Here is a 27299-nt window from a genome sequence, read left to right as displayed (position 1 = left end):
TTTCATCCAAGAAGTGCTCAAAAGTCAGTGTGAAAGCATTGCAGTTTGAGATCCCCTGGCAAAACGTCTCGGCTAAAGACAGCAAAATGTATTTTATTCCAGTATTTTTACATTGATCCTTTCGTTTATTATAGATAACTTGTGCCGTTGTTTTCCGCCTTAATAAAATACCAGTCCATACATGGTACCTGTACACACTTCCTTCCAAGCCGGGTTCGTTACCACTGGGCCACAGCTGCAGAAAATTATATGCCCATCCATTTAGGCAGCTTTGGACACAGTCGTTTCTTTTCCAGAACACAATTTTCGATTTCTGATCGCCAACAAAAAATATGATTTGGATCGATGTATGTAGTTTGCACGTTTCGTTGTTGATTTTTTTTTTTTTTTTTTGGGGGGGGGGGGGGGGGGGGGGGGTTGTTTGCTGTTGTAGTATCCATGTTCTTTTTTAAATAAGATTCTGTATGATTTTAATGAATTAAAAAATAACTTGGTAAAGTCTGGTGATATCTGGATTCTTTGACATATTTCTATCAGTAATGTTGCTGTTTCAGAGGTTTCACCACCACCCCCGATGGAGCCGCAACCTACAATACCAGTTCCTGTTGGTAAGATTTAAATCTTCAGTTATCCTTTATGTGGATTAAGATATTTCAGTAACATTTAGTATTACACATCACAGACAGACAAAAAAAATTACGCAATACGACAATAAGTTTGACCCACTCAGTGTCTGCCAAGTTAGCTATTTTTGCCCAAAAAAGTTAATGCAGTTTACTTGGTTGTGTTTTCATGTGATGTTTATCCAATAAAAGAAGATGTTCATTGTTTACGAATAATGTATATGCAGCTTTGTTGTTTGTGGACTCCTGCTAGTGCAAAAAAAAACAACAACTCACGAATCTAATTATGTGTTGTGATTCAAGCAGAATTTTTTGTTGTTGTATTATATCGTGATTGTATTTTATCGTAATGTATCGTATTGTATTTTGTTACTCTTGTTTCAACAGATTTCTCTGTATAAAATTCGGATTGTTCACACCAGGAAGAGACTAGCTACAGTGCAGTGCCACCTTTTTCTACCTTTTTTAAGCCTGCAAGTGTATTTATTTTCCTATCAAAGTAGATTATCCTACAGAATTTTGCCACAGGCAACCCTTCTTTTTCCTTGGATATTTTGTGTGTGCCAAGTGAATGCTACACACGGGACCTTGGTTTATCAACTCAACCAAATGACTGGGGTCCAGACCACCATTCATGGTCTAGTGGGGATAGGGAATCAAATACTATTTGTGTGGGTTTTTTTAATAAGTTTATCATATGTTTGTACAATAGGTGTCATCACGTCACACCTTTTCATCTTTTCTCAGCTGGGTGTATTAAACAGAAAACATAATTCGATGCCAAGTTCATGGATGAAATATCATCATTAAATAACAGAAATATTTATTAGACTGCGATTCATTATTGAGAACAAAAAAATCTTTGAACAGATAAATATGAAAATATAGTGAAAAGCATATTTTGACTACTTCATACATTGAAATTTAAAATCTATGTTTCAGAATGCGATGATGCTCTGGTTGATATGGTGTTTGTACTGGATGCCTCTACCAGTGTCACGGAGCTGAACTTCCTCATCATGAAGGACTTCATCAAAGACTTCCTCTTCAATGCCAACATTGACGGCGGCAACGTCCGCGTAGGAATCATTATCTACAGCACTGAGGACCACCTGCAGTTCCATCTCAACTCACACACAACTAAATTAGATGTGTATAATGCAATTGATGCTATTCCCTACCGTCACGGAAGTACCAACACAGCTGACGCTCTGAACACCATGAGGACACAGATGTACACAGCAGCCAATGGTGACCGTCCTGACGTTCCCAATGTGGCCATCGTCATCACTGATGGTGTGTCCAACATTAACTCACGACGGACCATCCCAGAAGCAGAAGAGGCACGAGCACAAGGCATCCACATCTACGCCATTGGTATCGGCCTGACAGACACCACAGAGTTGGATGGCATCGCCAGTAAACCAGTGGACGAGAATCGTTTCAGTGTCAAAGAGTTCAGTGAACTGAGGAATCTCCAACACAATGTTTTCAGTGCACTTTGTGAAAGTAAGTTTGCAAATGTGCATTTTTCAGCAATTGTGTTTCATTATAGCAACAGTCAGTAACTTTATTCTTGTTGAAGGTTTTATCACAGCAGTATGGACGTGCAACGTGAAGGTGTGTGCTGTGGGTGGAAAAAAATGTCTTTGAAGATGTAGATCTAGCACAAGTACGAAAGAGAAAGTGTGTGTGTGTGTGTGTGTATGTGTGTGTGGAGATATATATATATATATATATATAGAGAGAGAGAGAGAGTGGAATACTCGGCTAAATATATAATTACATGCATGATATTTCATTAGAGTTCAAGATGGCACTGTAGGAAACAGAATGGTGCAGCATCGTCGAACAGAATTCAATCCCGCTTAAGCACGATTGGGTAAAAACAAGTCACATATCAACAGTTGTGGAAAATTTTGGAATATAATAGAAGTGATATACTGGATCCTTTAACGTGTTCTTATTGGTATTACTGATTTGTTTCAGGGGCTTCACTACCACCTCCAACAAAACCACCGCCTACAAAACCAATTCCTATTGGTAAGGCCGGAATCTTGAATTAATTTTCACGTGCATTATGAAATTATCAGAATAGAAGTTATGCATGAGAGAGAGAAAGAGAGAGAGAAAAAAATATATAATGATCGGGATTGTCCCCATACACACAGTGTCTTTCGAGTAATTTTTTTTTTTTTTTTTTTTTTGCCAGTACAAGTGATTTTTATTTATTAACTGATTTCGCTTCCATTTGTAATTTATCCCAACTTCAAATGCGAAAAATAAAAACTTCCATAAGAATTCAAGCTGAAATGAAATTCAGTCATGAATGAAGTTAGGCTGGCAGTTAAGTTTCGTTTTGTTGACCAAAACATTTCAGAATAATGTGTTGTATCTGCAGCTGTATTATTAATGAATAACAGTCAGTATGAGAGCAACACATGTCGATATATGATTCAAGGACAGCTTTCTAATTCAGTTGGTTTTAAAAGATGTATGAAGTTGTCATGGGTTTCTACCATATGCATCGTTATGTTACAATCTTCTCATCTTGGGAAAGTAATCAAAAGGTGAGTTCATGTATCAAGATGATATATTTATGTCAGCAATAGCTCGCATTGTGATGATAACACGGCTGTATTTGTATTGATACTTTTATGCATTATTCAGGACACAAAATGTTTAGAAAGATAAATGTGAGCCTGAAAATGGTTGTGAAAAGATGATTGGGACTGTATGATACATATGATTTTAAAATCTATGTCATGTTTCAGAATGCAATGATGCTCTGGTAGATATGGTGTTTGTACTGGATGCCTCTACCAGTGTCACGGAGCTGAACTTCCTCATCATGAAGGACTTCATCAAAGACTTCCTCTTCAATGCTAACATTGATGATGGCAACGTCCGTGTAGGGATCATTATCTACAGCACTGAGGACCACCTGCAGTTCCATCTCAACTCACACACAACTAAATTAGATGTGTATAATGCAATTGATGCTATTCCCTACCGTCACGGAAGTACCAACACAGCTGACGCTCTGAACACCATGAGGACACAGATGTACACAGCAGCCAATGGTGATCGTCCTGACGTTCCTAATGTGGCCATCATCATCACTGATGGTGTGTCCAACATCAACTCACGACGGACCATCCCAGAAGCAGAAGAGGCACGAGCACAAGGCATCCACATCTACGCCATTGGTATCGGCCTGACAGACACCACAGAGTTGGATGGCATCGCCAGTAAACCAGTGGATGAGAATCGTTTCAGTGTCAAAGAGTTCAGTGAACTGAGGAATCTCCAAAACAATGTTTTCAATGCACTTTGTGAACGTAAGTGAATAGGACTGCTTTATACAGTCTCTTGCTATATCTATTAATCGATATATAGCATTCTTTTGTAAGTAAATAAGTCAAAAAGAAAATAAGTGCATATGTTTGTGCGCACATGTGTGTATTTATATAGTTACGATGGGGGTTGTACGCAAGTTCAATTGTTTATTTTTTAGTTTATCATCATTTTACATTCAATTTTTTTTTTAACAAATTTGATGCAGTCCACAAGAGCTTGAACGGCTAAGATTGGTATTTCGTTCAAAATGTAAGTCCATGTGATGTGAAAGAGGTGTTTGAAGGAGGAGCATCCATTCGAGTCGACCGTCTCAACTGCGTTCTTTTCCGATGACCGAGATTTCAGAACATAGTCTTTATGTTACCAGATCTTGTTTTAGTGGCTTGGTATAATTGTCAGCGATATCCTAATCATTTGCGAGATGATGCTTGGGCTTAAGATCCCATCTCTCAAGATGAGAAGAGGCCTTTGACTCTCTGCCCTACATAGTTCACAAAGGCACCGCCAATGTTTGAGCTGCCCGCATTCTCCGACACTTGTGACCAACGGTTTTAGACTGTTCGTCAGCAGGAGCCATTTCTCTAACTGTAGGTCTTTTATCGTCATTGTAATCAACTGTGCGTATTTTATCATCGGGTGTTTGTCATGCATTCATACATTCTTTTTTTACGGATTTTGGTAACGGATGGCGTTCCTGACTTTGTCTGACATGTCAGCTTTCGTTAACCGCTGGCAAGAGAAGAAGTGGCAATCTGACAGTAAATCATCATCATTTTATCCAGACAGACAGGCGGACACTGCAGAGTCTTTAGACTCACGCGCAGTAGAGTGTGTTTTCTGTTTCTGTGCACCTGTTGGGAGTTTTGAAGGGTGTTCTGAACGCCATGCTATATCCATCACTTTGAGTGAAATTGGGAATCTCCAAAACATTTTTACGCCACTCTATGGACGTAAGTTTAGTTGGTCAGTAACGAGCGTGTGATAGAATTGTTAAGCATATATAATGTATCTTCATCTTCTTGAATTTTTATCATATTGTTGCTAACCCCTCTAGAATATAGTTTGCTTGAGCTTCTGCTTCAAAAATAATCGTTGTTACCGATGAACTTCTTCGTTACGTTTGGTTTAACGTATTTCTTTGTGCAGTTATTGTTCACAATAAAATGCAGTTTTTTTCAGGATGCACCAGGCAATTCAGGAGCCAGCCTGTAAGCGCGTTAAGCAAAGAAAAAAATTTGTGTTCTCAATGTATCATCATTACCAACTCCAACCATACCACCTACAAAACCTTTACCTGTCGGTAAGTGTCAGTTATTTCCTTTCAAACATATGTGTATCATACTCGATGATTTTAGTCTTCATTGTTAAGATCCGTTCCAGAGTTATTTCTGCATTACTTTTTTCACCCTTTTTGATATAAAATTAAACTGTATCAGAGTGGTCTTCATCGTAAGTGTAAAGGGAAACGTTAGATTTTGAAGACTTTTAATACTTCCTTTCAAGTAGTATGAAAATATGTATCGTTCAGTTGTTGTATGACATGTTTGATTTGCCTTGGAAGCTAGTGATGTCCAATTCAAAATCACAAGGAAGTCAACTTTTTTTCTGTTCAGAAATATTATGATCTTTGTATTCAACACACACACACACACACACACACACACACACACACACACACACACTATATATATATATATATAGAGAGAGAGAGAGAGAGAGAGAGATACGACATATATATATTTATTGTTTATATATATATATATATATAGATTGAGGTAATTCCCCTTATTGCTGTTTATTTCAGTGTGCAATCATGCTATGTGGTTGTGTTTTAGTGCAACATATTAAAATGCTAAATAACAGTTTTACAGCATTAAAGCATGCAATAGAATAAAGCTAAAATTTGAAACTAATCTTTCTGAAGATGTTTCATTTCTATACTTTCTCTTTAACAGAATGTAATGATGCACTGGTGGACATGGTGTTCGCACTGGATGCCTATACCAGTGTCACGGAGCTGAACGTCCTCATCATGAAGGACTTCATCAAAGACTTCCTCTTCAATGCCAACATTGACGACGGCAACGTCCGTGTAGGAATCATTATCTACAGCACTGAGGACCACCACAGTTCCATCTCAACTCACACACAACTAAATTAGATGTATATAATGCCATTGATGCTATTCCCTACCATCACGGAAGTACCAACACAGCTGACGCTCTGAATACCATGAGGACACAGATGTACACAGCAGCCAATGGTGACCGTCCTGACGTTCCCAATGTGGCCATTGTCATCACTGACGGTGTGTCCAACAATAGCTCACGACGGACCATCCCTCCATGTCTCTTTTCTGTGTTCCTAATGTGTCTATGTGTGCCTGTCTCTGTCCATGTCTCTTTTCTGTGTCTATGTGTGCCTGTCTCTCTCCATCACTGATGGTGTGTCCAACATCAACTCACGACGGACCATCCCAGAAGCAGAAGAGGCACGAGCACAGGGCATCCACATCTACGCCATTGGTATCGGCCTGACAGACACCACACAGCTGGATGGCATTGCCAGCAAACCAGTGGACAAGAATCGCTTCAGTGTCCAAGAGTTCAGCAAGTTGAGGAATCTCCAGACCCAGATCTTTTCTGCTCTGTGTGACATTATGTTTGTTTGATTTTTCCGCAAAGAATGTAAAGATGATATTCAATGTTGTTAATTTTTCGGTGTCAGAGAGTTTATCAAGTAGAGGAATTCCCCAAACAAAGTAATTTCTGTGAGATATAGAAGTAGGTGATTCTGACTTTTTCTGATGCACCTCAATAAAAAAAAAAAATCAAAAGTATATGAGTGTGTGAAAGAGAGAGTGGAAGGCAGAGAGAGGGAAAGAGAGCTTACCTTTGCTGGGTATTTTAACTGGTCTAATTTTTCAGCAGTCAGTGCTTTATTATCATGAACTTTGAGTCAGACTGTCAAAATATACTTTCGTACTGTCAGCTTATGTGTACTTTGGTACAATTCACTTTTTTTTTTCTTTTTTTTTTGATGAATGTGGGAAAATGAGAGAGAAGTTAGTCAAGGTATGGGCTAACATAATCTGGATTGATTGTTTGGTGTATTTTTACTTATTATATATGTTCACCTGAATAGTTATTCCACAGCTGCTGAAGTCATGACATCTTTTGCGTTCAGTGTAAAAGTACAGGGTTTTGATTTGGTAAGTATTGTTGCAATAACTTTGAATAATTCATGCCTTTCTATCGTTCGTGATGTTTTGTGAATTGCTCACAAATTCAATTCAGTCAGCGGTTGTTGTTGTTTTGTTGTTTTTTGTTTGGTTGGTTGTTGTTGTTTTTTAATATATTTCTCAAATGTGTACAACGCCCTTAATTGCATACCTGTTTTCTTGTTTTCCCAATAACAAAAACGAGGCACTCTGATCGGCAATTAAACTTTGCTGTATGCTCACATCCAAAACAAGATGATAGAAATGTTGATTCCTCGATATACACAAGTTTGAAAATGTTTGTTTTGGGTGGGATTTTTCATACATAGAATTGTTGATCATGAGCACGAAACCATGAACTCGTGTCTTACCTCCATACTTTCTGCATCCGTCTGAAAACTATGCCATATCTGTTTTACGTTTCTTGTTTTTACAATGTTGTTTTGTCGTCATCCATTAAATTACTGAAATAATAGCAGTTTTCTTAAGCTGTCTTTCTGAATTCCTTGTGTGATGTTCACTTGTACTTCCCTTTCGAAACCATTTTTTTTTATCCATGAAATGTTGAATTCATATGTGACATTGAGGTTGTTTATGTCTGAATGTGTTTTGTACCTTATGTGAATATTTGTTCATATTCAGGCTTGGATGTTTTGTACCGAATGTGAATAGTTGTTCATAATTTGGCGTGGATGTTTTGTACCTCATGTAAATATTTGTTCATAATCTGGCGTGGATGTATGTTCAATTAACCTATCTATTCAAATACTGCAGGAAAGCAATACTGAGCATTTTGCCACATTCTGAACATAATGTATGTTTATTATTAAGTCAATGATTTCATTGGCTTTTTAAATTCCCTGTCTCCACCACAGTCCCCCCCCCCTCCCGTTCGCCTCCAAACACACACACACACACACACACACACACACACACACACACACACCCATGAACTCAATTCTAATTTCATATTTAATGGTTCTTGTGTTTATGAAATAATCTATTATATTTGATCTTGATCATGTGCTGATTTTTTTTCAGAGGCTCCTCCTCCAGGAATAACACTTCCTCCAGAAAAGCCAGGTATTTCTGTTAAACTGGTAAATTTCATGGTTTTCATTAACAGAATATGTTTGTAATCGTTGCACATTAACTCGTACTTTGTGCTGTTTCGGGAGCAGAATGGTCATAATTTCGAACACTACATCCTCGAGGTTTTAATTTAGTCACTCTTAGCAATCAGCGAAAGTCTTTTGGATTAGACTATTGAATTTTTCAGATGAGACGAAAATGCAATCTGGTATTTCGAGAGGAAATAATTCAGATCCCATTTGGTTTTCGTCGGATGGCTATGCTCAGAAAAACAAGCGTGCATAATTCGCTTTCTGTCGAGCTAAATAGAATTCTGCTTTGATTTAACATTTCGTTTTTACGGCTCGGGAAATTATGATTGTGTTCATTATGATGACATATTAAAACTGAAAGTTGTCCAGTGTCTACCATTATTAATCATTGTTGTTAAAGATAGAAATCAAGCGCACACAGTGATTAGATATCCATCAGATCATTATTTCGCAGAAATTATGCTGAAGACAATGAGAAACGATCTGTCTGTATGTCTCTCTGTATGTCTGTCTGTCTGTCTGTCTCTCTCTCTCTCTCTCTCTCTCTCTCTCTCTCTCTCTCTCTCTCTTCTCTTTGTGGCTCATATGTAGATAAGATGAGACAGGGATAGCTTGCTGCCTGCTCGTGTATTTTTGTGCGTATCCTGAAAACTGTCAATATTTCTTATTATTTTACTTATATAGATTATATATTTCGGCCATGTCCGGTGGGTTTTTTCTTCAAATCATAGGATGTGCTGGTTCTGAAGTCGATCTCGTCTTTATCCTGGATTCCTCCACCAGTGTAACGGGACCCAACTTTGAACTGATGAAGGACTTTGTCAAAGACTTCCTTGAAATCGCCGATATTGATGGCGGTAACGTGCGAGTTGGTGTCGTCATCTACAGCACAGAGGATCACGTAATGTTTCATCTCAACTCTTACCAAACGAAGGCAGACGTTTATAACGCCATTGATGATATCCCATACCGTTATGGCAGTACCAACACAGCTGACGCTCTCAAAACCATGAGGACAGACCTGTACACAGCAGCCAATGGTGACCGACCTGGCGTTCCTAATACTGTGGTCGTCATCACCGATGGTGTGTCCAACATCAACTCACGACGGACCATCCCAGAAGCAGAAGAGGCACGAGCACAAGGCATCCACATCTACGCCATTGGTATCGGCCTGACAGACACCAGAGAGCTGGATGGCATCGCCAATAAGCCATTGGAGGAGAATCGCTTTGCTGTTCAGGAGTTCAGTGAACTACGGGGGCTGAGGGATAAAGTCTTTTCATCATTTTGTCCAGGTATGTGTTTAAGCCAGAGAAGCACTTAAGGCTTCCTATAAAACTGTCTTTAAAAGATTTAATCTAACAAATGAAATATCGAAAAACATTTCTTGTCATTTTAAGTTTTCTTCCCACAGGATACAAACCACCAATTACTCCCGAAGGTATGTGATTTGTATTTATATTAAGAAAACAAACAGAAGTGAATGTCGTTCCACACGTTTGTTTGGAGAAGAAATCATCTGACCAACTTTCTCGAATAGTTCATACGAACTGAGATAACTCACGTGCATATCACACGTATGGTAAAATCTGCAGAAGACATTATTTAGCCAACAACTTACACTTTCGTAATGAAACTACAACAATGGAGTATTGGTTTCGGCAGCGATCTTAATTTGACGAGAAACAAAAAAACCGTGATGGTCCGACCACTGTGTGATTTGGTTTATGCATTCTCTCCAAAGTATTTAGAAAATGGATTTATAAAAATATAGTTGTTGGATTTTTATTTTATGGCTGTTGTTCTTTATCCTACATATTAGGGAATAATCTTTAATCAATACTTCATATTGCTAAACTTTGTTTTATCAGTCTCAGTGTGTTGGCAGTTTGTGGGCAGCTGGAAATTTCACTGAATTGTCACAAGAAACAAATGAGTGTGTAGGATTTTTTTAGATTCGTTTAGTTTCTTCTACCACACACACACACACACACACACACACACACACACACCACAACACAACACTACACACAACAACAACACACACACACACACACACACACACACACACACACACACACACACGGAAATAGTTGGGATGAGATTGGAGTTCATTGAACTGAGACACCAGTGTGGGTGATGTTTACGATTCCTTCAATGTCTTTTATGGTTTGCAAATATTCCGATTTATTTAATTATTGTCTGACTTTTAATTAACAAATGTTCCACAATATTCATTCTACAGGATACCAACCGACAACACCAGGTATCATCAAATGTCCAGTGTTTTTGTTTGTAGTCTATTGATCGTGTTAAAACATTTATCAGTACACTATTCAGTTCGCTGTTTGTATTACTTAATCCATGTATTATATCACTCAAAAGAAATATTTTCCATATTTCTGTATCAATGACCTATTTCACGCCACATGTGTTCTGTAACTGAAGGTTTAGTTTACCTCAGACATTATTTTTTCACAGTATTGTATTGTATTAATTTTTCTTGTTTTTGTCACAACAGATTTTTGGTGTGGTATTCGGGCTACTCTCCGCAGGGAGAGCACGTCGGTACACTGAGAGCACCACCCATTTTTTGTATTTTTTCTTGCATGCAGTTGTTGTTGTTTTTTAACTTGTTTTCTTATCGAAGTGGATTTTTCTCCTGAATTTTTCCAGGGACAACCCTTTTGTTGCCGTGGGTTCTTTTACGTGCGCTAAGTGTATGCTGCACACGGGACCCCGGTTTATCGTCTGATCCGAATGACTAGCGTCCAGACCACCACTTAAGGTCTAGTGGAGGGGGAGAAAATACTGGCGACTGTGCCGTGATTTGGACCAGTGCGCTCAGATTCTCTCGCTTCCCAGGCGGAGGCATTACCTCTGGGCCGTCACTCCACTTTCAAGCAGTATGGATAATCATAAACGCAACCTTTTTTCCAAATAGTTTTTTTCTTGTTTATGTTTCTGTGGAGAGGTGGGGAATCGCAGCACAGATAAACACAAAAGGACCAGTTTCTCTGGTGCGTAACGATAAAGGAAGGACTGGAGTGTGTGTGTGTGTGTGTGTGTGTGTGTGTGTGTGTGTTACACACAAGTGTTTCAAACTGTCGTCACTATATGTTTCTATGTTACGTTTGTTTTCCAGAAGCAACACGACCACCAATTACATTGCCTCCCGAGGAAGACGGTAGGTCCATTCTGATTTGTTCCTTTTTTTTCTTGAGGTACTACTACAATGGACAATGATAGTAATGCAGTTTTCTTTTTGGAGTTTTCTTTACAGATCTTATAACTTATTCATTGTTTTACTTAAGATACTAAGCTTTTCTTTAACCAGAAAGAACGTGTTAACATGAAAAATGTTTTGCATCAGCAACATGCAAATAATTCAGGTTAAACCCAATGCCAAATGTCTGTGCCCATTTCTTGGGCATGATTTCAGGCAATGTAACTTGATATTTTGAACTGTTACTTTTTTCAGCACAGGTATGTACTAACATTCATGTCATACTCCTTGATAATGTGAATGTTTTCAAGAGATGTGTCTACTTATTTTTGACACACCCTCATGTTGCTCACATTGTGTTTGTACTGTTTACAACTCATCAGTTTTTAAATTAAGTATTTCTGATGTCGCCACAGGATGTGCTGGTTCCGAAGTCGATCTCGTCTTTATCCTGGATTCCTCCACCAGTGTAACGGGACCCAACTTTGAACTGATGAAGGACTTTGTCAAAGATTTCCTTTATATCGCTGATATCGATAGCGGTAACGTGCGAGTTGGTGTCATCATCTACAGCACAGAGGATCACGTTATGTTTCATCTCAACGCTTACCAAACGAAGGCAGACGTTTATAACGCCATTGATGATATCCCATACCGTTATGGCAGTACCAACACAGCTGACGCTCTCAAAACCATGAGGACAGAGCTGTACACAGCAGCCAATGGTGACCGACCTGGCGTTCCTAATATTGTGGTCGTCATCACTGATGGTGTGTCCAACATCAACTCGCGACAGACCATCCCAGAAGCGAATAAAGCACGGACACAAAAAATCCACATCTATGCCATTGGTATCGGCCTGACAGACACCACAGAGTTGGATGGCATCGCCAATAAGCCATTGGAGGAGAATCGCTTTGCTGTTCAGGAGTTCAGTGAACTACGGGGACTGAGAGACAAAGTCTTTGCTTCGTTTTGTCCAGGTATATGTATACACCAGAACAAGCCACGTTGATTATGTGTGTTCCTCTGTTCTTATGGTTGAACGCTTATTGTTGCAAAAGAGATAACCAAGGAACACTTTTTTTGTAATTTCAGTTGTTGTTGTTTTCTGCAGGATACAAACCACCAGTCACACCTGATGGTATGAGACTTATGTAGTTCACATTAACTGAGATAATTTACTTTCAAATCACACGTAAGGTGAAATTAACAAAAGGCATTATTTAGCCAACAACGTACATTTATATGATGAATCCATAACCGTGGGATATTATTATAGGCACTGATTTTATACGACTCGAAAAAAACAAGAAATGTTGACCATAGTGTGATTTGTTGAAACCGTTCACTCAAGTGTTTGTAAACAGGGTTAATTAGATTTGGCATTTGAGTTCTTAATGCCTATATGCAAATGTTAGGTTTGTTCGTTTATTTTTTTCTTTTCCTATGAACGTAATTTAACATCGAAAAAATTCTTACTGCGGCAAATCTTTGACACGTGTAGTCATCCCAGTTTTATCTGTTCTGTTCAGTCTCTATGTGTGTCTCTTTCTATCTGTTAATCTCTCTCTCTCTCTCTCTCTCTCTCTCTCTCTCTCTCTCTCTCTGTGTGTGTGTGTGTGTCCTGTGGAGGAAAGTGTCGTGGACGATGTTATTTTACATTGTTGTTACGTTATTCCTCGTATCCCGAAACCTTCGACGGGCGCAATAGCCGAGTGGTTAAAGCATTGGACTTTGAATTTGAGGGTCTCGGTTCGAATCTCGGTAACGGCGCCTGCTGAGTAAAGGGTGGAGATTTTGCCGATCTCACAGGTCAACATATGTGCAGACCTGCTTGTGCCTGAACCCCTTTTGTGTGTATACGCACGCAGAAGATCAAATACGCACGTTAAAGATCCTGTAATCCATGTCAGCGTTTGTGGGTTATGGAAACAAGAACATACCCAGCATGCACACCCCCGAAAAGGAGTATGGCTGCCTACATGGCTAGGTAAATAAACGAAATAGTCATACATATAAAATGTTACATGTTTGTCTGAGTGTGTATGTGAGCATGTATGAAACCTGATTGAATGACACAGGAAACGAAACAATTAACGCCCAATGGCAGCCGTCAGTCGGCTCTACCCAGGTAGGCAGCCTGTTACGCAAATGACTCCATGTTTGTAAAGCGCTTAGAGCTTGGTCCCCATCCGCGGACAGGCGCAATATAAGTACCCATGTCATCATCGTCATCTCTCTCTCTCTCTCTCTCTCTCTCTCTCTCTCTCTCTCTCTCTGCACACACACGCGCGTGCGCGCGCACACACACTCACACATACATTGGCATACTTGAATGAAATATATGGGAAAGTAGGAAGTTCATTGATCTAAAGTATGTTAGGTTTACACGTATAACACAGTGAATAGATTTATTTAGTTTCGTTCAGGCTCCTCAGCGACTTGAAACATTTTCATGCCCTGGGCACGCGCGCGCGCGCACGCACACACACACACACACACACACACATAGATTGATGATAGATACTCTCTCTCTCTCTCTCTCTCTCTCTGTCTCTCTCCCATTTACAAAAAAACAAACAAAGAAACGATTCATCCAATTTCGTCTGTAGTTCGCAAACATTCCAATGATCTGATTATTGTAGGGCTTTGAAATGAAAAATAACATATGTTTGACTATTCATTCTGCAGGCTACCAACCGGCCACACCAGGTATCTTCATATGTTCAGCGCTTTTCTTTGCAGTCTATTGTTCGTGTTTCATCCATTAGTATGCATGCGTGTGAATGACTGGTGCGAAAGCGCTTTGATTTGTCTCTGCACAAGATTCAGCGCTAGATAAATACCATTCTTCTTCTTATTATTATTATTCAGTATCATTCTGTTTTCGCCGTTTATTCCACATAAAAAAAAGATTTTCCCGCTTTTAAGTATAATAGGCCTATTTATTGTCATAAACTTTGTGTAACAAAAGCCAAACTATTTAGCTACATTACCTGCCTTTTTGTGACGGAACTCCACGTTTTGGTAATCATAAACTCTACACTTTTTTGTACCAGGTCTATTCCTAGAAAGATCACGTTTGTTCCATCTTTCAAAGAGAACTGGAACAACTTTTTTGTATGTATTATATTTGTGTGGGCATTTGTTGGGCATTCACGGCATAAAAACACACACACACAAAATTGCTATCTTTCAGAAGAAAACAGACCGAATCTATGGCGTATAAGTGTGTTCGTTTTGTGTTTTTATGCGGGGAAGGATGCTAGGGTGTGAGTCCATGTCTTTATGTGCTACAAGTGTTTCAGCTGTTGTCATCAGATTTTTCTGTGTTTGTTTTTTTCAGAACCCCCACTGCCACCTATTACATTGCCTCCTGAAGAAGACGGTAAGTCCATTACTGCTTTCTATCTTTTCTTTTTTGTTCTTTCTTTCTTTAAATACTGGAGATATTACGATGGGCAAGTAATAGCATAAAATATATCTGGTTAAACCCATCACTTGAAGAAAGCAGTCAAAGAAGATGACATTGTGTTAGCAGCTGTCAGTTCAGGAGCAGTGCCATGTGTACGAATTTCACGGGGATAGTTTAAAACTATACGCAGGTGCGGATATCTTTCTCTGAGTACGAACAGTTCTTGGGCACGATTTCATGCAGTGTACCTTAATGTCATTTAAAATTACCTGAGTCGCTGTATCTGTTCAAATTTGAAAGTTACATTTTCTACACATTAATGTATTAAACTGTATTTCTTTCTAAACACTGAATCATACTTCTTACAAATGTGAGTGTTTTCAAGGGAGGATGTTCCTGTATCAGTTAAATGTGTTACGACCTCATGTTTCTACACATTGTGTTTGTATTTACAATGCATCAGTGTCATAGCTTTAAATTCAACATTTCCGATCTCACCACAGGATGTGCTGGTTCTGAAGTCGATCTCGTCTTTATCCTGGATTCCTCCACCAGTGTAACGGGACCCAACTTTGAACTGATGAAGGACTTTGTCAAAGATTTCCTTTATATCGCTGATATCGATAGCGGTAACGTGCGAGTTGGTGTCATCATCTGATTTGTCTCTGCACAAGATTCAGCGCTAGATAAATACCATTCTTCTTCTTATTATTATTATTCAGTATCATTCTGTTTTCGCCGTTTATTCCACATAAAAAAAAGATTTTCCCGCTTTTAAGTATAATAGGCCTATTTATTGTCATAAACTTTGTGTAACAAAAGCCAAACTATTTAGCTACATTACCTGCCTTTTTGTGACGGAACTCCACGTTTTGGTAATCATAAACTCTACACTTTTTTGTACCAGGTCTATTCCTAGAAAGATCACGTTTGTTCCATCTTTCAAAGAGAACTGGAACAACTTTTTTGTATGTATTATATTTGTGTGGGCATTTGTTGGGCATTCACGGCATAAAAACACACACACACAAAATTGCTATCTTTCAGAAGAAAACAGACCGAATCTATGGCGTATAAGTGTGTTCGTTTTGTGTTTTTATGCGGGGAAGGATGCTAGGGTGTGAGTCCATGTCTTTATGTGCTACAAGTGTTTCAGCTGTTGTCATCAGATTTTTCTGTGTTTGTTTTTTTCAGAACCCCCACTGCCACCTATTACATTGCCTCCTGAAGAAGACGGTAAGTCCATTACTGCTTTCTATCTTTTCTTTTTTGTTCTTTCTTTCTTTAATACTGGAGATATTACGATGGGCAAGTAATAGCATAAAATATATCTGGTTAAACCCATCACTTGAAGAAAGCAGTCAAAGAAGATGACATTGTGTTAGCAGCTGTCAGTTCAGGAGCAGTGCCATGTGTACGAATTTCACGGGGATAGTTTAAAACTATACGCAGGTGCGGATATCTTTCTCTGAGTACGAACAGTTCTTGGGCACGATTTCATGCAGTGTACCTTAATGTCATTTAAAATTACCTGAGTCGCTGTATCTGTTCAAATTTGAAAGTTACATTTTCTACACATTAATGTATTAAACTGTATTTCTTTCTAAACACTGAATCATACTTCTTACAAATGTGAGTGTTTTCAAGGGAGGATGTTCCTGTATCAGTTAAATGTGTTACGACCTCATGTTTCTACACATTGTGTTTGTATTTACAATGCATCAGTGTCATAGCTTTAAATTCAACATTTCCGATCTCACCACAGGAGCACAGAGGATCACGTTATGTTTCATCTCAACGCTTACCAAACGAAGGCAGACGTTTATAACGCCATTGATGATATCCCATACCGTCATGGCAGTACCAACACAGCTGACGCTCTCAAAACCATGAGGACAGAGCTGTACACAGCAGCCAATGGTGACCGACCTGGCGTTCCTAATATTGTGGTCGTCATCACTGATGGTGTGTCCAACATCAACTCGCGACAGACCATCCCAGAAGCGAATAAAGCACGGACACAAAAAATCCACATCTATGCCATTGGTATCGGCCTGACAGACACCACAGAGTTGGATGGCATCGCCAATAAGCCATTGGAGGAGAATCGCTTTGCTGTTCAGGAGTTCAGTGAACTACGGGGACTGAGAGACAAAGTCTTTGCTTCGTTTTGTCCAGGTATATGTATACACCAGAACAAGCCACGTTGATTATGTGTGTTCCTCTGTTCTTATGGTTGAACGTTTATTGTTGCAAAAGAGATAACCAAAGAACACTTTTTTTGTAATTTCAGTTGTTGTTGTTTTCTGCAGGATACAAACCACCAGTCACACCTGATGGTATGAGACTTATGTAGTTCACATTAACTGAGATAATTTACTTTCAAATCACACGTAAGGTGAAATTAACAAAAGGCATTATTTAGCCAACAACGTACATTTATATGATGAATCCATAACCGTGGGATATTATTATAGGCACTGATTTTATACGACTCGAAAAAAACAAGAAATGTTGACCATAGTGTGATTTGTTGAAACCGTTCACTCAAGTGTTTGTAAACAGGGTTAATTAGATTTGGCATTTGAGTTCTTAATGCCTATATGCAAATGTTAGGTTTGTTCGTTTATTTTTTTCTTTTCCTATGAACGTAATTTAACATCGAAAAAATTCTTACTGCGGCAAATCTTTGACACGTGTAGTCATCCCAGTTTTATCTGTTCTGTTCAGTCTCTATGTGTGTCTCTTTCTATCTGTTAATCTCTCTCTCTCTCTCTCTCTCTCTCTCTCTCTCTCTCTCTCTCTGTGTGTGTGTGTGTGTGTCCTGTGGAGGAAAGTGTCGTGGACGATGTTATTTTACATTGTTGTTACGTTATTCCTCGTATCCCGAAACCTTCGACGGGCGCAATAGCCGAGTGGTTAAAGCATTGGACTTTGAATTTGAGGGTCTCGGTTCGAATCTCGGTAACGGCGCCTGCTGAGTAAAGGGTGGAGATTTTGCCGATCTCACAGGTCAACATATGTGCAGACCTGCTTGTGCCTGAACCCCTTTTGTGTGTATACGCACGCAGAAGATCAAATACGCACGTTAAAGATCCTGTAATCCATGTCAGCGTTTGTGGGTTATGGAAACAAGAACATACCCAGCATGCACACCCCCGAAAAGGAGTATGGCTGCCTACATGGCTAGGTAAATAAACGAAATAGTCATACATATAAAATGTTACATGTTTGTCTGAGTGTGTATGTGAGCATGTATGAAACCTGATTGAATGACACAGGAAACGAAACAATTAACGCCCAATGGCAGCCGTCAGTCGGCTCTACCCAGGTAGGCAGCCTGTTACGCAAATGACTCCATGTTTGTAAAGCGCTTAGAGCTTGGTCCCCATCCGCGGACAGGCGCAATATAAGTACCCATGTCATCATCGTCATCTCTCTCTCTCTCTCTCTCTCTCTCTCTCTCTCTGCACACACACGCGCGTGCGCGCGCACACACACTCACACATACATTGGCATACTTGAATGAAATATATGGGAAAGTAGGAAGTTCATTGATCTAAAGTATGTTAGGTTTACACGTATAACACAGTGAATAGATTTATTTAGTTTCGTTCAGGCTCCTCAGCGACTTGAAACATTTTCATGCCCTGGGCACGCGCGCGCGCGCACGCACACACACACACACACACACACACACACACATAGATTGATGATAGATACTCTCTCTCTCTCTCTCTCTCTCTCTCTCTCTCTGTCTCTCTCCCATTTACAAAAAAACAAACAAAGAAACGATTCATCCAATTTCCTCTGTAGTTCGCAAACATTCCAATGCTCTGATTATTGTAGGGCTTTGAAATGAAAAATAACATATGTTTGACTATTCATTCTGCAGGCTACCAACCGGCCACACCAGGTATCTTCATATGTTCAGCGCTTTTCTTTGCAGTCTATTGTTCGTGTTTCATCCATTAGTATGCATGCGTGTGAATGACTGGTGCGAAAGCGCTTTGATTTGTCTCTGCACAAGATTCAGCGCTAGATAAATACCATTCTTCTTCTTATTATTATTATTCAGTATCATTCTGTTTTCGCCGTTTATTCCACATAAAAAAAAGATTTTCCCGCTTTTAAGTATAATAGGCCTATTTATTGTCATAAACTTTGTGTAACAAAAGCCAAACTATTTAGCTACATTACCTGCCTTTTTGTGACGGAACTCCACGTTTTGGTAATCATAAACTCTACACTTTTTTGTACCAGGTCTATTCCTAGAAAGATCACGTTTGTTCCATCTTTCAAAGAGAACTGGAACAACTTTTTTGTATGTATTATATTTGTGTGGGCATTTGTTGGGCATTCACGGCATAAAAACACACACACACAAAATTGCTATCTTTCAGAAGAAAACAGACCGAATCTATGGCGTATAAGTGTGTTCGTTTTGTGTTTTTATGCGGGGAAGGATGCTAGGGTGTGAGTCCATGTCTTTATGTGCTACAAGTGTTTCAGCTGTTGTCATCAGATTTTTCTGTGTTTGTTTTTTTCAGAACCCCCACTGCCACCTATTACATTGCCTCCTGAAGAAGACGGTAAGTCCATTACTGCTTTCTATCTTTTCTTTTTTGTTCTTTCTTTCTTTAAATACTGGAGATATTACGATGGGCAAGTAATAGCATAAAATATATCTGGTTAAACCCATCACTTGAAGAAAGCAGTCAAAGAAGATGACATTGTGTTAGCAGCTGTCAGTTCAGGAGCAGTGCCATGTGTACGAATTTCACGGGGATAGTTTAAAACTATACGCAGGTGCGGATATCTTTCTCCGAGTACGAACAGTTCTTGGGCACGATTTCATGCAGTGTACCTTAATGTCATTTAAAATTACCTGAGTCGCTGTATCTGTTCAAATTTGAAAGTTACATTTTCTACACATTAATGTATTAAACTGTATTTCTTTCTAAACACTGAATCATACTTCTTACAAATGTGAGTGTTTTCAAGGGAGGATGTTCCTGTATCAGTTAAATGTGTTACGACCTCATGTTTCTACACATTGTGTTTGTATTTACAATGCATCAGTGTCATAACTTTAAATTCAACATTTCCGATCTCACCACAGGATGTGCTGGTTCTGAAGTCGATCTCGTCTTTATCCTGGATTCCTCCACCAGTGTAACGGGACCCAACTTTGAACTGATGAAGGACTTTGTCAAAGATTTCCTTTATATCGCTGATATCGATAGCGGTAACGTGCGAGTTGGTGTCATCATCTACAGCACAGAGGATCACGTTATGTTTCATCTCAACGCTTACCAAACGAAGGCAGACGTTTATAACGCCATTGATGATATCCCATACCGTCATGGCAGTACCAACACAGCTGACGCTCTCAAAACCATGAGGACAGAGCTGTACACAGCAGCCAATGGTGACCGACCTGGCGTTCCTAATATTGTGGTCGTCATCACTGATGGTGTGTCCAACATCAACTCGCGACAGACCATCCCAGAAGCGAATAAAGCACGGACACAAAAAATCCACATCTATGCCATTGGTATCGGCCTGACAGACACCACAGAGTTGGATGGCATCGCCAATAAGCCATTGGAGGAGAATCGCTTTGCTGTTCAGGAGTTCAGTGAACTACGGGGACTGAGAGACAAAGTCTTTGCTTCGTTTTGTCCAGGTATATGTATACACCAGAACAAGCCACGTTGATTATGTGTGTTCCTCTGTTCTTATGGTTGAACGTTTATTGTTGCAAAAGAGATAACCAAAGAACACTTTTTTTGTAATTTCAGTTGTTGTTGTTTTCTGCAGGATACAAACCACCAGTCACACCTGATGGTATGAGACTTATGTAGTTCACATTAACTGAGATAATTTACTTTCAAATCACACGTAAGGTGAAATTAACAAAAGGCATTATTTAGCCAACAACGTACATTTATATGATGAATCCATAACCGTGGGATATTATTATAGGCACTGATTTTATACGACTCGAAAAAAACAAGAAATGTTGACCATAGTGTGATTTGTTGAAACCGTTCACTCAAGTGTTTGTAAACAGGGTTAATTAGATTTGGCATTTGAGTTCTTAATGCCTATATGCAAATGTTAGGTTTGTTCGTTTATTTTTTTCTTTTCCTATGAACGTAATTTAACATCGAAAAAATTCTTACTGCGGCAAATCTTTGACACGTGTAGTCATCCCAGTTTTATCTGTTCTGTTCAGTCTCTATGTGTGTCTCTTTCTATCTGTTAATCTCTCTCTCTCTCTCTCTCTCTCTCTCTCTCTCTCTCTCTCTCTCTCTCTCTCTCTCTCTCTGTGTGTGTGTGTGTGTGTGTCCTGTGGAGGAAAGTGTCGTGGACGATGTTATTTTACATTGTTGTTACGTTATTCCTCGTATCCCGAAACCTTCGACGGGCGCAATAGCCGAGTGGTTAAAGCATTGGACTTTGAATTTGAGGGTCTCGGTTCGAATCTCGGTAACGGCGCCTGCTGAGTAAAGGGTGGAGATTTTGCCGATCTCACAGGTCAACATATGTGCAGACCTGCTTGTGCCTGAACCCCTTTTGTGTGTATACGCACGCAGAAGATCAAATACGCACGTTAAAGATCCTGTAATCCATGTCAGCGTTTGTGGGTTATGGAAACAAGAACATACCCAGCATGCACACCCCCGAAAAGGAGTATGGCTGCCTACATGGCTAGGTAAATAAACGAAACAGTCATACATATAAAATGTTACATGTTTGTCTGAGTGTGTATGTGAGCATGTATGAAACCTGATTGAATGACACAGGAAACGAAACAATTAACGCCCAATGGCAGCCGTCAGTCGGCTCTACCCAGGTAGGCAGCCTGTTACGCAAATGACTCCATGTTTGTAAAGCGCTTAGAGCTTGGTCCCCATCCGCGGACAGGCGCAATATAAGTACCCATGTCATCATCGTCATCTCTCTCTCTCTCTCTCTCTCTCTCTCTCTCTCTCTGCACACACACGCGCGCGCGCGCGCACACACACTCACACATACATTGGCATACTTGAATGAAATATATGGGAAAGTAGGAAGTTCATTGATCTAAAGTATGTCAGGTTTACACGTATAACACAGTGAATAGATTTATTTAGTTTCGTTCAGGCTCCTCAGCGACTTGAAACATTTTCATGCCCTGGGCACGCGCGCGCGCGCACGCACACACACACACACACACACACACACACACACACATAGATTGATGATAGATACTCTCTCTCTCTCTCTCTCTCTCTCTCTCTCTCTCTCTCTCTCTCTCTCTCTCTGTCTCTCTCCCATTTACAAAAAAACAAACAAAGAAACGATTCATCCAATTTCCTCTGTAGTTCGCAAACATTCCAATGCTCTGATTATTGTAGGGCTTTGAAATGAAAAATAACATATGTTTGACTATTCATTCTGCAGGCTACCAACCGGCCACACCAGGTATCTTCATATGTTCAGCGCTTTTCTTTGCAGTCTATTGTTCGTGTTTCATCCATTAGTATGCATGCGTGTGAATGACTGGTGCGAAAGCGCTTTGATTTGTCTCTGCACAAGATTCAGCGCTAGATAAATACCATTCTTCTTCTTATTATTATTATTCAGTATCATTCTGTTTTCGCCGTTTATTCCACATAAAAAAAAGATTTTCCCGCTTTTAAGTATAATAGGCCTATTTATTGTCATAAACTTTGTGTAACAAAAGCCAAACTATTTAGCTACATTACCTGCCTTTTTGTGACGGAACTCCACGTTTTGGTAATCATAAACTCTACACTTTTTTGTACCAGGTCTATTCCTAGAAAGATCACGTTTGTTCCATCTTTCAAAGAGAACTGGAACAACTTTTTTGTATATATTATATTTGTGTGGGCATTTGTTGGGCATTCACGGCATAAAAACACACACACACAAAATTGCTATCTTTCAGAAGAAAACAGACCGAATCTATGGCGTATAAGTGTGTTCGTTTTGTGTTTTTATGCGGGGAAGGATGCTAGGGTGTGAGTCCATGTCTTTATGTGCTACAAGTGTTTCAGCTGTTGTCATCAGATTTTTCTGTGTTTGTTTTTTTCAGAACCCCCACTGCCACCTATTACATTGCCTCCTGAAGAAGACGGTAAGTCCATTACTGCTTTCTATCTTTTCTTTTTTGTTCTTTCTTTCTTTAAATACTGGAGATATTACGATGGGCAAGTAATAGCATAAAATATATCTGGTTAAACCCATCACTTGAAGATAGCAGTCATAGAAGATGAGATTGTGTTAGCAGCTGTCAGTTCAGGAGCAGAGCCATGTGTACGAATTTCACGGGGATAGTTTAAAACTATACGCAGGTGCGGATATCTTTCTATGAATACGAACAGTTCTTGGGCACGATTTCATGCAATGTACTTTAATGTCATTTAAAATTACCTGAGTCGCTGTATCTGTTCAAATTTGAAAGTTACATTTTCTGCACATTAATGTATTAAACTGTATTTCTTTCTAAACACTGAATCATACTTCTTACAAATGTGAGTGTTTTCAAGGGAGGACGTTCCTGTATCAGTTAAATGTGTTACGACCTCATGTTTCCACACATTGTGTTTGTATTGTTTACAATGCATCAGTGTCATAACTTTAAATTCAACATTTCCGATCTCACCACAGGATGTGCTGGTTCTGAAGTCGATCTCGTCTTTATCCTGGATTCCTCCACCAGTGTAACGGGACCCAACTTTGAACTGATGAAGGACTTTGTCAAAGACTTCCTTGAAATCGCTGATATTGATAGCGGTAACGTGCGAGTTGGTGTCATCATCTACAGCACAGAGGATCACGTAATGTTTCATCTCAACGCTTACCAAACGAAGGCAGACGTTTATAACGCCATTGATGATATCCCATACCGTTATGGCAGTACCAACACAGCTGACGCTCTCAAAACCATGAGGACAGAGCTGTACACAGCAGCCAATGGTGACCGACCTGGCGTTCCTAATATTGTGGTCGTCATCACTGATGGTGTGTCCAACATCAACTCGCGACAGACCATCCCAGAAGCGAATAAAGCACGGACACAAAAAATCCACATCTATGCCATTGGTATCGGCCTGACAGACACCACAGAGTTGGATGGCATCGCCAATAAGCCATTGGAGGAGAATCGCTTTGCTGTTCAGGAGTTCAGTGAACTCCGGGGACTGAGGGACAAAGTCTTTTCTTCTTTTTGCCCAGGTATATGTATATATCAGAAAAAGCAGACACGTCGATCATAAATGCCCTTTCTTGTCACATATGGTTAAACATTTTTAAGGAATGCGTCTTGTAATATCTAAGTTGTTTTTTTCCTGCAGGATACAAACCACCAGTCACACCTGAAGGTATGCGACTTATATAGTTTACATGAACAAATATAGTTCAAGTCACCTTTAAAAAAAATATGTATGTAAAAACTTTTTTAAAGTATTATTTAGACAACAGTTTACAATTTTATAATCAAACGATAACAGTTGGATATTATTATTGTTTGCAGTGCATTAGTATGACTTGAAACAAAAACAATATGGTTCACCACAGTAGAATTGATTTATCCGTTCTCTACGAAGTGTTTATAGACTCACTGGTCACGAAACTTGCTTCGGTCGTGGGGGCGCTGCACTGCTGAACACTTCACCAACATTATCCATTTCTGGCAGTCATAGAACAGGGCCCAAGTTTCGGCAAATCTCCTCACTGTCAACTTAGTCATGTTGTCTGTTCACTTTTTTTCGCTGTCTGTTCCCTGGATGATGGTCTTGAAGAGCCGTCGGATCTTGTCACGTGGCCATACCATCTCATTTTCCTTCATTTTACTGTGGTCAGAAGGTCTTCATGCCGACTAACGTGCTGTCTGATGGTTTTCCTGAATTCTTTATTTGGTGTGTGGCCACTGAAGAAGATACCAGGCCTGAAGAATCTCATCTCCATTGCTTGGATTCTTCTCTGAATATTTGCTGTGGGATTCAGGACTCGCATGCATACAAGACATAATCAGTATATACAGGAGCTTCAGCTTTGTTATGAGAATAATGTTTTTTGTCTCTTCAAGAGTTTTTAGACAGGATTTATCAAATCTGATAGATTGGTTTTTATGCCTGTTGCTCATTATCCCATTTGCTAGGGAATGTATTTAACAGTTTTTATTTGCTTAAAGCTGTAACTCATTGACTAATTTTTATTACTGTTTAGTCATCTATTTTTTGTCCATTCTTCTTAGTCTTTCTGGTTCTCTGCTAATATTACCTGTTTGTGCTTCTCCGTTTTCTCTGTTTAGGGACAGTACAGGGAGTCTGTTAGGCAATAATAGTGAGGATGTTTTGCTGTTGTTTTCTTTACAGACCTTAAAACTGATATATTAATTTCATTTAATGATAAACCTTTCTTCTTAGGATTGCGTAGAACTTGTCAAAACCTGTTTAAATAATATTTTGTTTCAATGAAAACATACAAATACATCTAGTTAAACCCACCGCTAGACGAAAGCAGTCGAAGAAGATGAGAATTCAGTGTGTCAATTTAGGAGCAATGTCCTGTGTAGACTTAACGAGAATGCTTGTTATATTTACGGAGGCTCCGAAATCTTTCTCTGAGTATGTCCAGCATTATAGAGATTGGTGCGAGAGGGCTTATGAGCGCATTTGCCTACAGCCTAATGAGACAGCTGTCGATTTCTGGCAGAGAGAGGACACGGGCTCTCAAGGCAATGGCAGAAGCAGCAGAAAAGAGTTCTAGTGGGATCTGGTCAAGGAGGAATGAAAGTTAACTTCATGGGATTAAAATTCCCTACTCAAATTAGGCCTACGATGGCTCAGTGATTAAACATCTGCCAGAAAAGGTGACTCGGTCCTGAAGTGGCGACCACCCTGGAGGCGCGGGTTCGAACCTGCTGAGGACCAGGAGGGAAAAGCGGCAATACAAGGGCATCCAGGAGTCATGACCTGGGTGTTGCCCGGCCCCCTTAGAGTATAAGCAGTTAAGGGCCGAAACACTTGACTGAGGGGGGCTTCTTCTCTGAAGACCTTGTACTGTCCAGGTCTCCATAGAGTTTCTCATCATCGGTGGCATTTGGAATTACCTGTCAGCGTATCTATTTAGATTTGAACTGTTACTTTTTTCCCGAATAGTTATACATTAATACTTGTTTTAAACATTGATGTCACTATTTTTGATAACGTTTTAATTATAGTTCAGCGAACTACGGGGACTGAGGGACAAAGTCTTTTCCAAGTTGTCCAGGTGTGTGAAGCTTTAGGGTTCAGGCATACTTCTTTCCTTGCAGGAATCTTACTGTTTGTTTCAGAAACAAATATATGTTTTAGGCATTTTTCAAAGGTTTAGGATTTCTTTATGGATAAAAGAATCACAACACACACACACACACACACACACACACACACACACATATATATATATATATGTGTGTGTGTGTGTAAAGATAGAGATGGAGAGAGAAATTTTCAAGGATAACCTACATAGCACCACAGTAACAGAAGATATTATATTGCCTTATTCTTATAGAATAGATACACTAATAAATGATTTAGTATGGCTGCCTACTTGGCGGGGTAAAAACGGTCATACCCGTAAAAGCCCACTCGTGTACATACGAGTGAACGTGGAGGTTGCAGCGCACGAACTAACACGAAGAAGAAGATTTAGCTTTTTGTTATAGAAAAGTCTACTATATGCATCTGTTTTTCTAATATTATATTTTTCGCCTAGAGTGTAACGTAAGAGCTTATAAAAATACTATCTTTTTGCAGAATACTTTCATCATTTATCATACACATGTGTCGCGTTGACACCCGCATTTATGCACGTGTATATTCAAACAGACTGACCAAAGGACAGAATGACTGACTGACTGACTGAGTCACGCGCACGCATTCATCATAATATGGCTTATTTCCACAGGGTACAAACCACCAAAAACTACAGAAGGTATCACAGTTCGAGCTATTTTCATCAGTGAATTAGACGTATTGTAAAGTGGTATTCATCTTGTGCCATTCTTATTGGCCTCTTTTGCTGATGCAGTTAGTTTTTTTAACGATGTGCTTTTTTTCTTGATATTTATTGTGATTGTCAGATACATAACAACAATACTTTTCATTATCTCATGGGGAGGGTGAGTTACCATCTGTAGGAATAATAGCCTATATTTTCCTTATTCTCTCTGTAAGTAATGTAATTTGGCATCTTTTATAAATGGTACCAAGAAGCCAGCATATTTTTGTGTGTATATCAGTAGCATTTTACAGGTATGTGAACT

General features: G+C 39.4%; 1 protein-coding gene and 1 pseudogene across 10 annotated transcripts in view; both read left to right on the top strand.

The window, feature by feature from the left end:
* Positions 1-27299, top strand: part of LOC143287281 (uncharacterized) — a 224924-nt gene that overhangs the window by 141483 nt on the left and 56142 nt on the right. For 7 of the 10 annotated variants that reach the window (XM_076595278.1, XM_076595269.1, XM_076595261.1 and 4 more), the window contains exons 71-91: positions 555-608; positions 1566-2132; positions 2613-2666; positions 3398-3964; positions 8245-8286; positions 9059-9625; positions 10576-10596; positions 11476-11517; positions 11973-12539; positions 12674-12700; positions 14251-14271; positions 14906-14947; positions 17287-17313; positions 18870-18890; positions 19525-19566; positions 20097-20663; positions 20798-20824; positions 22427-22447; positions 23082-23123; positions 23657-24223; positions 26942-26968. In XM_076595278.1, the coding sequence (XP_076451393.1) occupies positions 555-608; positions 1566-2132; positions 2613-2666; positions 3398-3964; positions 8245-8286; positions 9059-9625; positions 10576-10596; positions 11476-11517; positions 11973-12539; positions 12674-12700; positions 14251-14271; positions 14906-14947; positions 17287-17313; positions 18870-18890; positions 19525-19566; positions 20097-20663; positions 20798-20824; positions 22427-22447; positions 23082-23123; positions 23657-24223; positions 26942-26968 (3912 nt within the window). Of the gene's footprint in view, positions 1-554; positions 609-1565; positions 2133-2612; positions 2667-3397; positions 3965-8244; positions 8287-9058; positions 9626-9744; positions 9772-10575; positions 10597-11475; positions 11518-11972; positions 12540-12673; positions 12701-14250; positions 14272-14905; positions 14948-17286; positions 17314-18869; positions 18891-19524; positions 19567-20096; positions 20664-20797; positions 20825-22426; positions 22448-23081; positions 23124-23656; positions 24224-26941; positions 26969-27299 lie in introns of all 10 variants that reach the window. The other 3 variants (XM_076595285.1, XM_076595233.1, XM_076595293.1) reach the window with 3 other exon arrangements.
* Positions 5714-6557, top strand: LOC143287340 (matrilin-1-like; annotated as a pseudogene).

The sequence above is a fragment of the Babylonia areolata genome, chromosome 1 (genome assembly GCF_041734735.1).
Source record: "Babylonia areolata isolate BAREFJ2019XMU chromosome 1, ASM4173473v1, whole genome shotgun sequence".
Taxonomy (NCBI): Eukaryota; Metazoa; Mollusca; class Gastropoda; order Neogastropoda; family Buccinidae; genus Babylonia; species Babylonia areolata.
The sequence above is the reverse complement of the archived record's forward strand: the minus strand, read 5'-3'. Positions and strand labels throughout refer to the sequence as shown.